Below are 12590 nucleotides of genomic sequence, written 5' to 3'. Positions count from 1 at the left end.
TGATCTTAATCTTGTCCCCAGCCCTCTCTCTTGACCTGAACCTTCCCGCCAAAATCACCGGAAATAGTACCCAGGGCCTCGTAATGTATTGATCACGTGCGTGCCCCTGGACTCCCCCGCATATTGTTGCTTGGAACAAATGCGAGTCGCGGTCGCATGTCCGTCGTGAAATTTTAGCTAAAATCACTCCAAAACAGGAAATTTGCTGGGCCCGGGGCCGAAACGACCATTTCCAGACACACTACATTCTCCTACCAGTCCACATGAGGGAGCAATTTGGGTCCATGGACCGTTAAAGGCCCGTGGATTTCATCATATGCAAACAAGCACAGGTAAGTCGTTCGATCGAACACGAACCTTATATGTTCGTAATTTTACGCTGTGTTTGCCGGTTGTACTCTTGGATAGGGGGTTGTTTACCCCCCTGTTGTCAAAAGGATGTCTTTAGACGTTTAGGGGTGCTAAGAGTCGGAGAGAAACCTTACGAATATTCCCCAGGAAATGAAACTTAGCTGTCTGTAATTCTATATTTGTCTGTTTTGTGAAAAATTGACTATTTTGAAGAAATTTCCAACTTTCGTTACCACTTTTAAGTCTTATGTATTTTTTGACTGTTAGGATCTGCGGTGTGAATAACAGCAACAGTTCATTAATCTGTTTCCCGCTGGAAATTATGGACGATGGAAGTGCCAAATGTCTTCTTGACGTGATAAAGTAAGTAAAAATATTTATTGTCAGAAATAGAGATAAGCTGATGCTGGACTGTGGACATTGCAGGTAAACTTATTGAGCTTATATTGAGTTAAGTCAGTTACAAATTAAAGAGGAAGTTAAGGACGGCTGTTTTTTAGAAGGTAATCAATTTTTAAGGGCATTATTTTTCTCCACAGTGACCCGAGTGCTCTGCAAGAGTTTCTGAGAAGTAATAGTCAGGTTTGTACCCGGTGCTTTTACAACACAAAAACATGTGCTTATCATAAGATCAACGTTTGCATTGATCGATCAACTTATTGGTGAAATTAGCCTTTTAACTTACTCACTCTAAACTTGCTTATGTTCTTTTTCGTGTTGGTAAACGTTCAAATCTCTCTGCACAAATATTTAATTTCACCATGATACTTCCTTTCAACAGTTTAAATTGTTTACAGTTGATCTACTGCACGAATCACTGGGCAGAACTAAGCTGACATCTGAGTGTACATTTAAGAACTGTATCATGTGAACTACTGGTATATTGAATAATAGATTATATGTTCTTGATTGGTTAATCTGTAATGAAAGCTAGAAGACCTTGATGCCTTAAGCAAATGTAACATTTTTTTTTGTTATTTGTTTCCTCAATTAGATGTCCTTTAATAATGTTTTGAATATTCACCAGGCTTAAAATATACCTTCACATTTATTCCATTGCACATATGCCACACATTGACATTCATATCCTAGCAGTATGCTTGATGTTTGTCCCATGAACATAGTTTAATGGCCTTAGCTCCCACGAGTCTCCTGTAGCTCAGTGGTAGAGCATCCGAACTAGTAATCGGAAGGTCTTAGGTTTGACTCCTGATAGGGGCACTCGGATTTCCTTTTTCGAGTATGCCTGTGTCACTTTGAATAACACATATATCTCATAGCTTTATTGTTTGCATTAATGACGTCAACAAGATGACAAAACTGAAAATGGTTTCAACCCAGGAGCTATGCCTAAGTATGTAAATTATGATGTCGATGTTTCGACAATCTGAGTGGATCATCAGAGTCAAGTAAATTGTCGAACATCAGTAGATGGTATAAATGTCTCTGGTTATTGACCTGATTGGTCAACAAATTTGAGACTCACTGGTCGTTTGCCAGTTATAAAACCACAGCGCTATTGGCTGTAAAGACTTTAAAAAGCAATTGGTGCGTTTCCATCCATCTTTTGTAAATCAGAAGTCCATTGGTCTATTGTTGGTAAACTTGTCTATTGTTTGTTGTTTTGCCGATCACGATGTTATCAATAAGTGCTTTGTAAGGTGGAGGTAGTTGTTGGCAACGGTTGAGTGACGTTTGTTTTAAGTTAATAAACCACCTTTCCAGCGTGCATCGATGATACACCTGTAGCAATTTGTACTGAAGGTAATGCACTTGGCAGTGTCCCAGTCAATTCTGTGGTTCATATATAAATGATGTTCAGCAATGTGATTGTTGATATCACCATTTCTAGTTGCTTGTTTGTGTTCAGAGTCAGTTGTATGTTCAAATTTCTGCCTGTCTCTCCAATATTAGTGGCCTGGAAGTCACAGCATTTGATCACTGCTCCCTGTCTGTGACAAAACCTGTGCAGGGTTCACTCTGTAAATAAAACCACATAATTTTTAATGTTTTGAGTGCAGTGACTGCAATGTTATCAATTTTTTTGCTTGATGTTAACAACAACATGAACGGTGTCATTGCAACCACCTTTGTTAACATTTTATGTGCAGGGTTTGTTGTCCTGGTAACACACCAAATGTAGAGAGATTTAACCTCAATACAAATCATGCATGAGAAATAATATATTTGATAGTTGATTGATTGGGCTTTTATTATTGTCTACTATGTTGAAAACTTAATTCGAGCACTCTTATTCTGTGCATTTTGTCTAAATATTATGGCCATTTTGTTCTCAATTTGAATAATTTGAAGAGAGAATCTTGCAGATTTGATTTGTACTAAGGTATAATTGTCTGGTTTGAGTTTTAGGCAAATAGGTAAAACTTGTTTTACAGTCTATTTCCATCCTTGGCAATTTCAACCTCAGAAAATCAGTCAGCCTCTTTTAAAATTTTCAGGCAATGATCAAAGTTGCAATTATTTCTTTCTGTGAATTTGCCATCATTCACCTGCAACAGCTGATGGCCATTAAGAATAACAAAATGTTGGAGGAACTTCACCCTCAGGTCTATTTTGCACAAACACCCCTTGGGAGAATTTAATTTTGAACCAGTCAATACCCTTTCATTCTCGAATCTCCCTGTTTGAATTTCATCCATGTAGCATGTTTCATCCATGTAGCATATTGTGAAATCGCAATCCTCTTATAATCTAGGGAACAGTCTTAAGCTGGAAATACCACCTTTCAAATCGAATATCAAAAAGCATTCTATATCTTATAGAGGTCCAGTTTTGTGGAATCATTTACCAATTGAATGTCGTATGGCGAATAGTGTGAAACGTTTCTCCAGGATGATTAACAAACTTACTTTGGTCAGAGATATGGACTTTTCTAATTTATTCTGTAGAAGATAGATCCCCCTTAAAAGGAGTTTTTAGGTCTATGATTTTAGCAGTTATAAATACCATCAATTATCAAACACTTGTTTATTGTAAATAGTAAATTTCAATGTTATGTTTATACATATAAGAAGTCATAAGTCTTATTTTACTTTACAATTTTATTACAGTTATTGTTTATGTATTTTTTTTATATTATTTACACGACCCCACAAGCTGCATAGCTTAAATACTCATCGTGTCAAAATAAAGGTTTTACTTACTTACTTACTTACTTACTTACTTACTTACTTACTTCATTTAAATTTTTATTGGCAGGATAATGGAATCCACCCAAAGAGGTCAACTCCTGGTGTTGTTTCTACACCATTATTGAATACTAGTGGATTGAGAACAAGTGGTATGGCTAGTGGATTATCAACAAACACAGGAATTGCTTCGATAGGATCAGGAACATTAAGCAGCATCAGTTCAACTGCTGTTCCTCAGAGTACATTCATTAATGCAGTAGTTAACAATAACAGTGTTGCTAGAACTAGTGGAAGTAGCACTGCAAGCTACAATGTTGGAGTGGTTCCTTCAGCAGTACCTGTGTCTACTGGAGTAAGCTTCCTAAAGACTCCTACTGTAGAAAAGGCAGGGAGTGGTGTGTTAGGAATGTCATCTACACCAGGGAGTGTAACAGTGAACAAGCCTGTGGTTACTTCTGCGGCAGCATTTCAAGGCAAAAAGCCCATCCCAATCCAGCCTAAAACACCAAATGCTTCCTCACCTGTAATTAACTCAACTGTTGGATCTCCGGGAAATCGTGGGAGACAAGTTATCAACTCTGGAGTACCTCTAGTTACACAGAAACAGACTGTCAGTGGACAGCAAAGTGTTTCACCAGTCGCACATCGTGTTGCATTAAATGGTGTTGATTCTAAAGCAAATGTAAAGGCTAATGTTGTTACTGGAAATTTTCATACTACAAAATCATCGTCTGTAGGTAATTCTCAACCGGTACTTTCAACAACTCCTGTTAAACGGATAGCTCCGAAGCAGCCGAGCATTTTACCTCAAACTGGTTTGTCCTCACCTCCTCAAATGGTTGGTACACAGCACAAAATTCTTCTACAACAAGTTTCCAATCAAGGTACACCCCAAGTGCAAACTGTGATTAATCAAGTGTCCCCGGGAACTGTCCAGCAGCCAAACCATACCCAGCTTATTCAAGCACAACAGCTTTTAAATTTAATCAGAGGTCAAAATTCAACCAACCAAGCAACACAGCAGGCATCACCCCAGCTTGTTCAGTCGCAGTCTTTACCTGCTAATCAAATTAAACAAATTCAGCAGTTAGTACAACAAAAGCTTTCTAACCAGCAACAACAGCTACAAGTTGTTCAAACTGTTCAGCAAAAGGTGTTGACTCCAGCTCAACTACAAGCTGCTCTTAAGCAGAATCAGCAGCTTACGACGACGACAACAGTACAAGCACCTCAGCCACAGAACATTGTAGTCCAAGAAGAAGTTATTAAACAACTGCTTCATCAGGTTTCACAGCAAAAATCTGCACAGAATATTGCACAGCAGCAACCACAGGTATTTCAGCAGATACAACAGCCTGTTCAGAAGCAAATCATAGTGCAGAATATTCAACCACGATCTACTGCAAAAGAACAGCAAAGTACACAGTTACAAGTCAATGCTAGTTCGCAGTTGAAAAATACAAACCTAAATCAAAGGACAGCAGTAACTACTGCATCTCCTGTTAATGTTCAGTTGCAGCAAGTATTGAATAACCAACAGAAACAGGTGCAACAAATACTTGGGCAACAGCAAGTTAACCTGTTACCCCAACAAAACCTTGTGATTACAAAGGATCAGGGAGCTAGATTACTTCAAGGAGTGACATTTGTACAAAATCAACCTAACAAGAACTCCACGGCACAGATCATAAATCAAGGTGTTGTTGTGCAGCAAGCCAAGCCTGTTGTACAGCAAAGCAAGGCAGGCACAGCACCTCTTCTACAAGTTGTAACCACAACGCAACAAAACACCACTCCACAAACGCAGCAGCAACAAGCCCAGAATTCAGGTGTTCAGAAAGTGTTTATCATAAAACAACCAGAACTTTTGCAAAAGCTGGGTTTACAGGGAGCAAAAACACAACAGACAATTCAGATAACGCCGCAACAGCTACAGGCCCTGAAACAGATTCAGCTGCAGCAGGCTGCGAAGCAGAAACTCATCTCCAATAATCTTCAAACAGGGACCACTGTACAGGCAAAGGGTTTAACAACAGATCAGTTAAAACAGTTGCAGTTACAACAGCAGCTCCAAGGATCATCAGTCAAACAGGTTGTTGTACAGAGTGGAACACAACAACCAATTCTCCAACAACAACGGCAAGTTAACGTGAAGACTCAACAGGGCAAAATGCAACATATTCCTAGAATTCTTCAGACATCAGGACGGCAGCCAGTGTCTCAGGTAAGGAACACAGTGGACCAATCAGTGTGTAGTATCATCCATTAATTTGTCTGTAAACTTGGGAGGGCCTGTACATGTATATTTCCTTGGTAAAAGCGAGGTTTACATGTACATTGTAAGAATTTTTGTACAGTGCTACTGAGCTTTAAATTATGCACAGGACACTTTTAGGAACTATCACACTTAAGGAAATTCACATCAGAGTTATCATATGACATTTGTTTCAGGAAATTGAGCAACCTTTTTGCTTACAATAAACATGTAGTAGCAGGGAACAAAATAATTTTGTCCCACTGCATCCTAGAACAGTGACTAAGCAGGGTTTCTGGTATATACATGTTAACTGCTTTGAAACATGTACTCAAGGGGAAATTCGAAACCGACAAAGTTACCAAGGTTTGATGTTGAAAAATATTCTTAAGTAAATGGTGCCATTTAAGCAAACTGTGGGACGTAATAGAAATGGATATGCCCATGGATACATTGCTGTTATTCCTTATAATTCTTCAGTAAGTGTGCAAACTGAATGCATTGAAAGCTAAAATATTAATAATGTTGTTGCAGTTTTTGATTGGTTAATGTTTATTCCTATTATCTTTTGATCAATTTAAGAGTGTCAAGGTGTCAGTACCTGTGAAGCAGGAAGTTAGCAAAGGGGTGAAGCGTCCACACTCAGATGCTGCAGAGGTTCCAAAAGTTGTCACTAGGTCAGTCTGACTGTTATCCTACTGATATCGTTGCAAGACATATTTGGCTCCCATAATGATAAATGCTGATCCTGCTTGATACACATGATATGATACACAGTAACAGAAACTTACTGTAATAAGAATTTTGTAGTAGCGCAAGTGCTCATCAATTTTGTTTTGTACTAAATTATTACAGGGCTTGGGGCATAACCAACCTACTGCATATTGCCTTTTAGATTGTGTTGTGGTGCTGTAGCTGTGTCCCTTAATTCCTTCATGAAATGTTGTCCCAATGTTTTATCCATAAAACCCCATGATTATGGGCAAGATTTTCATTTTTATCACAAAACGAAATGCAAAGAAGCGGGTAAAACATAGAACAATTTTTCTTCAGTGAAGGAATTCAAGGCCACATGCAAAACGTGCAGTGAATCTGAGATAAAACAACAAAAACCAATTTAAAAAGAACTATAGGTCAGTTATGCAGCGAAACCCTTCAATTTCACCTGCGCCTTAAACTGCTACATGTATTCCCTGAACTATAGCCAGCATATAGCAGGTGGTGGAGTAATTTTTGGTGTGATTTTCAACCTTAAATTCAACAAAAGTCTTTTTTACCCTCAGCCCCTCAGTTGACATAAATGTAAAACTAGTAATGCCTTGCCAAGTAAAATGGGACTGTCCCTTCTTTTCACTTTTATTAATAACTAGTACTAACAGTTTTGGATGTAGGAAATTTTAAAAGTGCATTGCCTAAAGATATACATGTATTTGCATCCCAAATCACTGACATCCTTATATGTCTTCAGGTTAAAGCAAAACCTGACACAAGACCAACAGGCTGTACTTCGTCCCGACGTTAAAACACCTTTCAGTTCTCCTGAAGATATGATTAAGCGTCTCACACCATACCACGTGTGTTACGACCCAAGTCCAACACCAGCTGATGTCGAAAAAGGTGAATACTTTTTAATTCTTTGTAAGCTGGCTGAAAGGAAATGAAATGTGTAAACGAATACATGATATTTGGAGTGTGTTAAAAAAGTGGCGTACAGTGCTGTATTCCAGGACATTCTTAGGAATACTCCTGGGCCCAGTTGTTCAAAGCCCAATTAAGCTAATCCCAGATTAATGTAAACTTTGATGTGCGTTTAATTAATAGTTAATAAAGATTCTCCCAAAACATTTTTGTCCGTCAGTTTTGCCTTAAACTTTTCTTAACCTTTAGCTTGAAATTAGCCTTTTAAACCATTTTAAACGAGCGAGATGAAAACCTTGATTAACTTTTAATCGTGGATTAGCATTAATCGGCTTTAGAACAACTGGGCCCAGAGTTGTAGAATATCTTACATACAGTAGAATGCTGATTCACAGTTGCATATGTACACGTATATTAAAGGAAACATACGATGTACATTTTACCTAATTTAGAATGTAAACACTGATATATTGTCACTAAAAACAGATTTCTTAGAAGTTTTAAAACATTGTGTTTCTAATGAGTGACTCTCAGTCCAGTAAAAAAGAAGCAGTGTTTAGAGTATTGTAGTGTTCATGTAATGAACCTAGTTTCTGGTTGCAAAACTTAATGATGTGGAACTGTGGTAAGGAATACAGTGAGGTATACATGTACATCCTATAGAGTAATAAGTTTGGAGTAAGAGCTCTGAGGTTTAATCTTATTCAAGTAAACAGTATGGTATGAAATGTCCATATAGAGTTTCCACTAAGCCAAACTTTTCTGTTAAAGAAATTTCAAAAATTTTCCCTGTCATGTGGAAAGGCTTTTCCCTATTTGTTCCAAACTTACAAATCTCATTTGTAGATGGAACAAGAAGACAGCAAAATGGAAAATTAATGGAAATTTTGTAAAAATTGAACAGTAAAAATTGGAGTACCTCCTAAGGTTGTCGATTAGTTCCAGAAAATGTCCAAATGATGCACATGTGGCATTTGCATTTCAACAGCTGGAATGCAATATTGTGGCCAGATGAAAATTTTCCCAGGTCAATCAAAATATGCTGACAACATTAATATTTTGTTATTTCTTATCTAATCCAGCTGAAGGTCTGTTCAGTACAGTGTCTACTCAGCTTGTGAAACGCAGTCAAAAAATGATGGAAAAACACAGACAGCTTCTATTTGACGAGAGCATGGTAAGTTTGTTTGAAAGTTAATACTGTAACTAGCCTAAATCATCTGCCAGTCTTCCTCATTTTTTCCGCAATTCTAACAAATTTGCACCAAGTGCATTTGCACTTGAAAAGCACCCAGGCAAAATCGTAGGCAGTAGAACATGTAGACAGAATGTCCATTCTGAAAGGCACGCAAGAGTTTTATTGGCATTTTTCTCCTGCGATTACAGCAATACACAGACATTCCAATTACCTGTTAAGTTTTGAACTTAAACTGTTTCTGTTTTAGTAATTTCATTGTAGATATTTGTATTATCTGACACATATTTTGTTCTGTAGAGGGAGCATCCCTCTGCTGAAATGGTCATGCTGTACAGAGTTTTCTTGACTAATGAACGAGCTGCGTTAGCTGAAGAAAGAAAGAAGGCAAAAGGTATTGTTTGTTCTTAATTTACTGTGAAACCTTTCATTGATTATATGTGATTCTTTTCTCACTGAAATTGGATACTGTTGTGTTCTTTTGTTATTAAAATAATGTCCCTCTTTTATGATACAGTCAAACTTAACTTCAAAACCAGTTTTATCAATTATCCTACAAAATACAACAACTCTTAGCTCCTATTGTAACAAATAATTTTTTACAGCAGCAAAGGCTATGGTTGTATAAATATGAAATTCAGTGCTGAACAAGTTGTGCATTTATCAATTATTGAAATGGAACACTGTACACTAGCATTTACTCAATTTCGTGTGAAATCAGTGAGGGCTATAATATGTTCTTTTTAGAGAAAAATGTCTTCCAGCACTTTCCCTCTGTGACTTTGGGCATAGAGTGCTAAACATGATAGTTGCTTACATGTACCATAAACTTACTAATTATTTCTTTTCATTTTCAGAGAATCCTGAGGAGTTCGTGAGTTTAATAAAAAGGGAGACCACACATGAAGAAGCTGCTTCATCAGTGACTTCTAAAAAAGATTCAATTTCCTCAAAACATCAAGCTTCTACAGTGACTTCAGCTACAGACAATGATTTTGTTAAGAGTATGAAAAATACTGTTTCTGAAGCGTCCTCAAAAATATCCTCGCTTTTAAACGTTAATACATCACCGCCAATTAAAAACTCTTACACAAATTCTTTGTCACCCAAGGCTGAAATTTCGTCCTCATCTTCATGTCTTTCAACAAGAACACATTCACCACTCAGTGCTACTTCGAACCATCTATCTACTTCATCGCCGCAAGAAATTCGTCAATTAAGCAAACAGTCCATGCAACGCCTTGATAATAATGTTGAAAACCACAGCTTGGAGAGTTCAGGAGTTGAGGATCTCAGTGTTTCTGCAGATTCGTCTGTCGATTTACCAATGGATGTTGAGTCAGAGAAAGAAGATGTGACTGCCACCTTAGCTTTACTTAATTCAATGGCTTCTGAACTGAATGAGGTCTTGGATGTTGAAGGAACACTTTGAAAGTGGAAAAATTATTCGTAAAAAGCTCGCAGGGAACATAGCTTTATGCCACCAACCAGGCAATGGAAACACCGGTAGCAATAGGTTGTTTTGGAATTACATCTGTTTGGTTTAATGTAATAGATAATGGAATTGAGAAGATTGGACAACACCAACGAAAATTAAAAACAAATTCCCCAAAACGTTGACAAGTGCATGCAACCAAATAAGTGTAATTTAGAACTAGCCTATTGCATAAATTATCAGGTTGACAGCAAACTACAGGTAGTCATTGTTAATCTAGGTACTTACTGCTGTTTTAAATCCCTTCTTCAGAAACTTTGGGGAGGCTGGTACGAGTGAGGGATTATGGGATCATTTGGGTAGACAGATGGAAATTGCGCCAATGAATAAGTGCATGTCTTGGCAGTCAGTTGTATAAGAAATACTCTTTCAGGTGAAACTATTTAACAAAAGCTACGCTACTCTAAGAAAATGCAGAAAAATGTACTTATTCCTTGGCACAATTTTCATCTGACTACCCAAAAGATCCCACAGTCCTTTACTCCTATCAGTCTTCTCACAGTTTCTCAAGTGGCGAATATGGCTGCAATAACATGTAACCGTTCTTGAGGACTTTCCCTCATCTATTTGAGTTTATCTTTCTTTTTAAATATCATTCTCTTCCGTGTCTGTTGCTTGTAAACCTAGACTTTTCACTCACTGTATTTTCATTCAGTTTGTCATGAAAAAGCAATCCTTTCTATGATTGTATACTTTGTGGTCTGAAAACAATGTCTTCTCAAGCATGCATTTTTTGAAAGTCACAAAACATCCTAGGTCTGGAAAACTCTTACTTGCAACAGGCTTCTTAGGATTTACTTGATGAAACAAAGTGGTCTAATTTGGACTAAAAACTACCATCAAATGACAAGATTGTAGAACTAGATTCTAGCTCCAAAAGGTTATAAGGAGTTGTGAGATGTGCACATCAGATTAGATCCCATCAAGTCTGTCATCAGTATGAAATCTTCGGATTAAACCTTAGTTGTTGATCTATGGGAATACTGGAAAAAATAGTATTCTCTGTGGTTAAAGATGAGATTTGCTCTCGCCCATTTTCTACTGTTTTTGATATAATTCCTTGCTTCCATGTGCATTCCACAGTATGTATATTCTTTCTAACGTTAGCCTGGTTGATGGCAATAAGTGACCAATTGAACCATTTTGTTGGGTGATTGGTCACATGGAGAATCTTGCAGGAGGACTTGTGTTATACCCAGACAGCTTTTTTAAATACAAAATAATGGCACCCATGGGAAAAACGCAAAAATACCAAATGGCCTCTCCCATACGTATTTGGAGGTGGCCATTTTTAAACCTAATTTATACATTGCATTTGGTGGCGTCACAATAATGTAATTCAATTCTCGGATGAAAAAGGAATCTGCTCTCTGTTCGACTTTCTCAAAATAGAGAATATTGTTTGTGTACTCACTGGAGGAGTTTACTACCGAATTTTCCAGTTTTTCTGGTTTTAAATTTGGTTTAATTGATCTGTGCAGTGTTTAAAGTTGGGCCTTGATATCACTAACTAAGTGTTGCCTCTGTCTGGTGTACAGTACAAGTCCTTGTGTAGAATTCTCCTGTTCTTTTAAAGAATCTTCTGTGAAGATTATCTTTCGAATATCTGCAGTCAAGTCACACTGGTGAATGATAGGATTTTGTGCTTTTGTATGTCTATTTATAATGTAAATGATATTTGCTATGAAAATATATTAATATATTATTCACTGTTACATTTCTTGGTGTTTTTTTGTGCCTACCATTTGAAATGGTGTCTTGTGTCCTGTCTTTCTGGATACATACATACCGTAGTTATTCGATTAAGCGCCCCAGGCGCTTATTTAATTTTGGGCCTATGAGAGTAGGCGCTTATTATTTTCCCAACATTTTCAGCAAGCGAGGACATTTTTAGAATAACAAAACAAAGGATAGCAAGTTTATTTCGCTTCAACAAGAAAAAAAATCATTTTGGAACACAGCTGACGCTCCTCTTACTTCACGCTGGGCTAGTACAGAAATGGTTTGGGAGGGGGTGGGGTGGGCGCTTATTAACTTTTTGGGCTTTCAGGGTGGGCGCTTAATCGAATAAATACGGTATATCGTCCCTTCGCACTTCTTAATTGTGTGAAGGACAACCATATTTTTTATACGTGTGAATGGGCGTAGCGAATGAAGGGCTTATGGGAATGCTTGTGACAGGCGGTTGCTAAACAGTAAACTAATATTAATTACCCGTTCCGAAGTTCATAAAGGAACTGGGCCATAGTTTACACATTGTTTAAATTGCGTCATATGAAGAATGAACCCCATCGCCAGAAAGATCACATAAAAAACGGTAAGTTTACCAAGTTCGGTAATTTTCCGTTGCGTAGTAACCTGTTGAAGGTCGACCAAATTCCATACAAAAGTCTCTAATTCTGAGATAGCGCAACCACCCCCCCTCCCCATCCATACTGAGTCTCTGATTTTTCCGTTGAGTTTGAAAGCATTCGAACTAGTAATCGGAGGGTCTTAGGTTCGACT

General features: G+C 37.6%; 1 protein-coding gene across 1 annotated transcript; it reads left to right on the top strand.

The window, feature by feature from the left end:
* LOC146456608 (uncharacterized) lies at positions 1–11802 on the top strand. The gene is made up of 9 exons (XM_085093055.1): positions 1–332; positions 619–714; positions 891–933; positions 3571–5727; positions 6340–6434; positions 7226–7374; positions 8478–8572; positions 8891–8984; positions 9448–11802. The coding sequence occupies exons 2-9, from the start codon at positions 674–676 to the stop codon at positions 10020–10022; spliced, it is 3249 nt and encodes a 1082-aa protein (XP_084949181.1). The 5' UTR covers positions 1–332; positions 619–673; the 3' UTR covers positions 10023–11802.
* The last annotated feature ends 788 nt before the right edge of the window (positions 11803–12590 follow it).

Source organism: Pavona decussata, unplaced genomic scaffold, assembly GCF_977016875.1.
Source record: "Pavona decussata unplaced genomic scaffold, jaPavDecu1.1 SCAFFOLD_254, whole genome shotgun sequence".
NCBI lineage: Eukaryota > Metazoa > Cnidaria > Anthozoa > Scleractinia > Agariciidae > Pavona > Pavona decussata.
Note: the sequence above shows the minus strand (reverse complement) of the source record. Positions and strands in the feature narration are given on the sequence as shown.

What these genes read in the sequence shown, in the direction of transcription:
- LOC146456608 (XM_085093055.1), top strand. Translation starts at nt 674, where the DNA reads ATGGACGATGGAAGTGCCAAATGTCTTCTTGACGTGATAAA. An exon ending in GTTCCAAAAGTTGTCACTAG is followed by an intron (nt 6,435 to 7,225) that starts GTCAGTCTGACT and finishes ATATGTCTTCAG; the next exon opens with GTTAAAGCAAAACCTGACAC. An exon ending in AGAAAGAAAGAAGGCAAAAG is followed by an intron (nt 8,985 to 9,447) that starts GTATTGTTTGTT and finishes TTTCATTTTCAG; the next exon opens with AGAATCCTGAGGAGTTCGTG.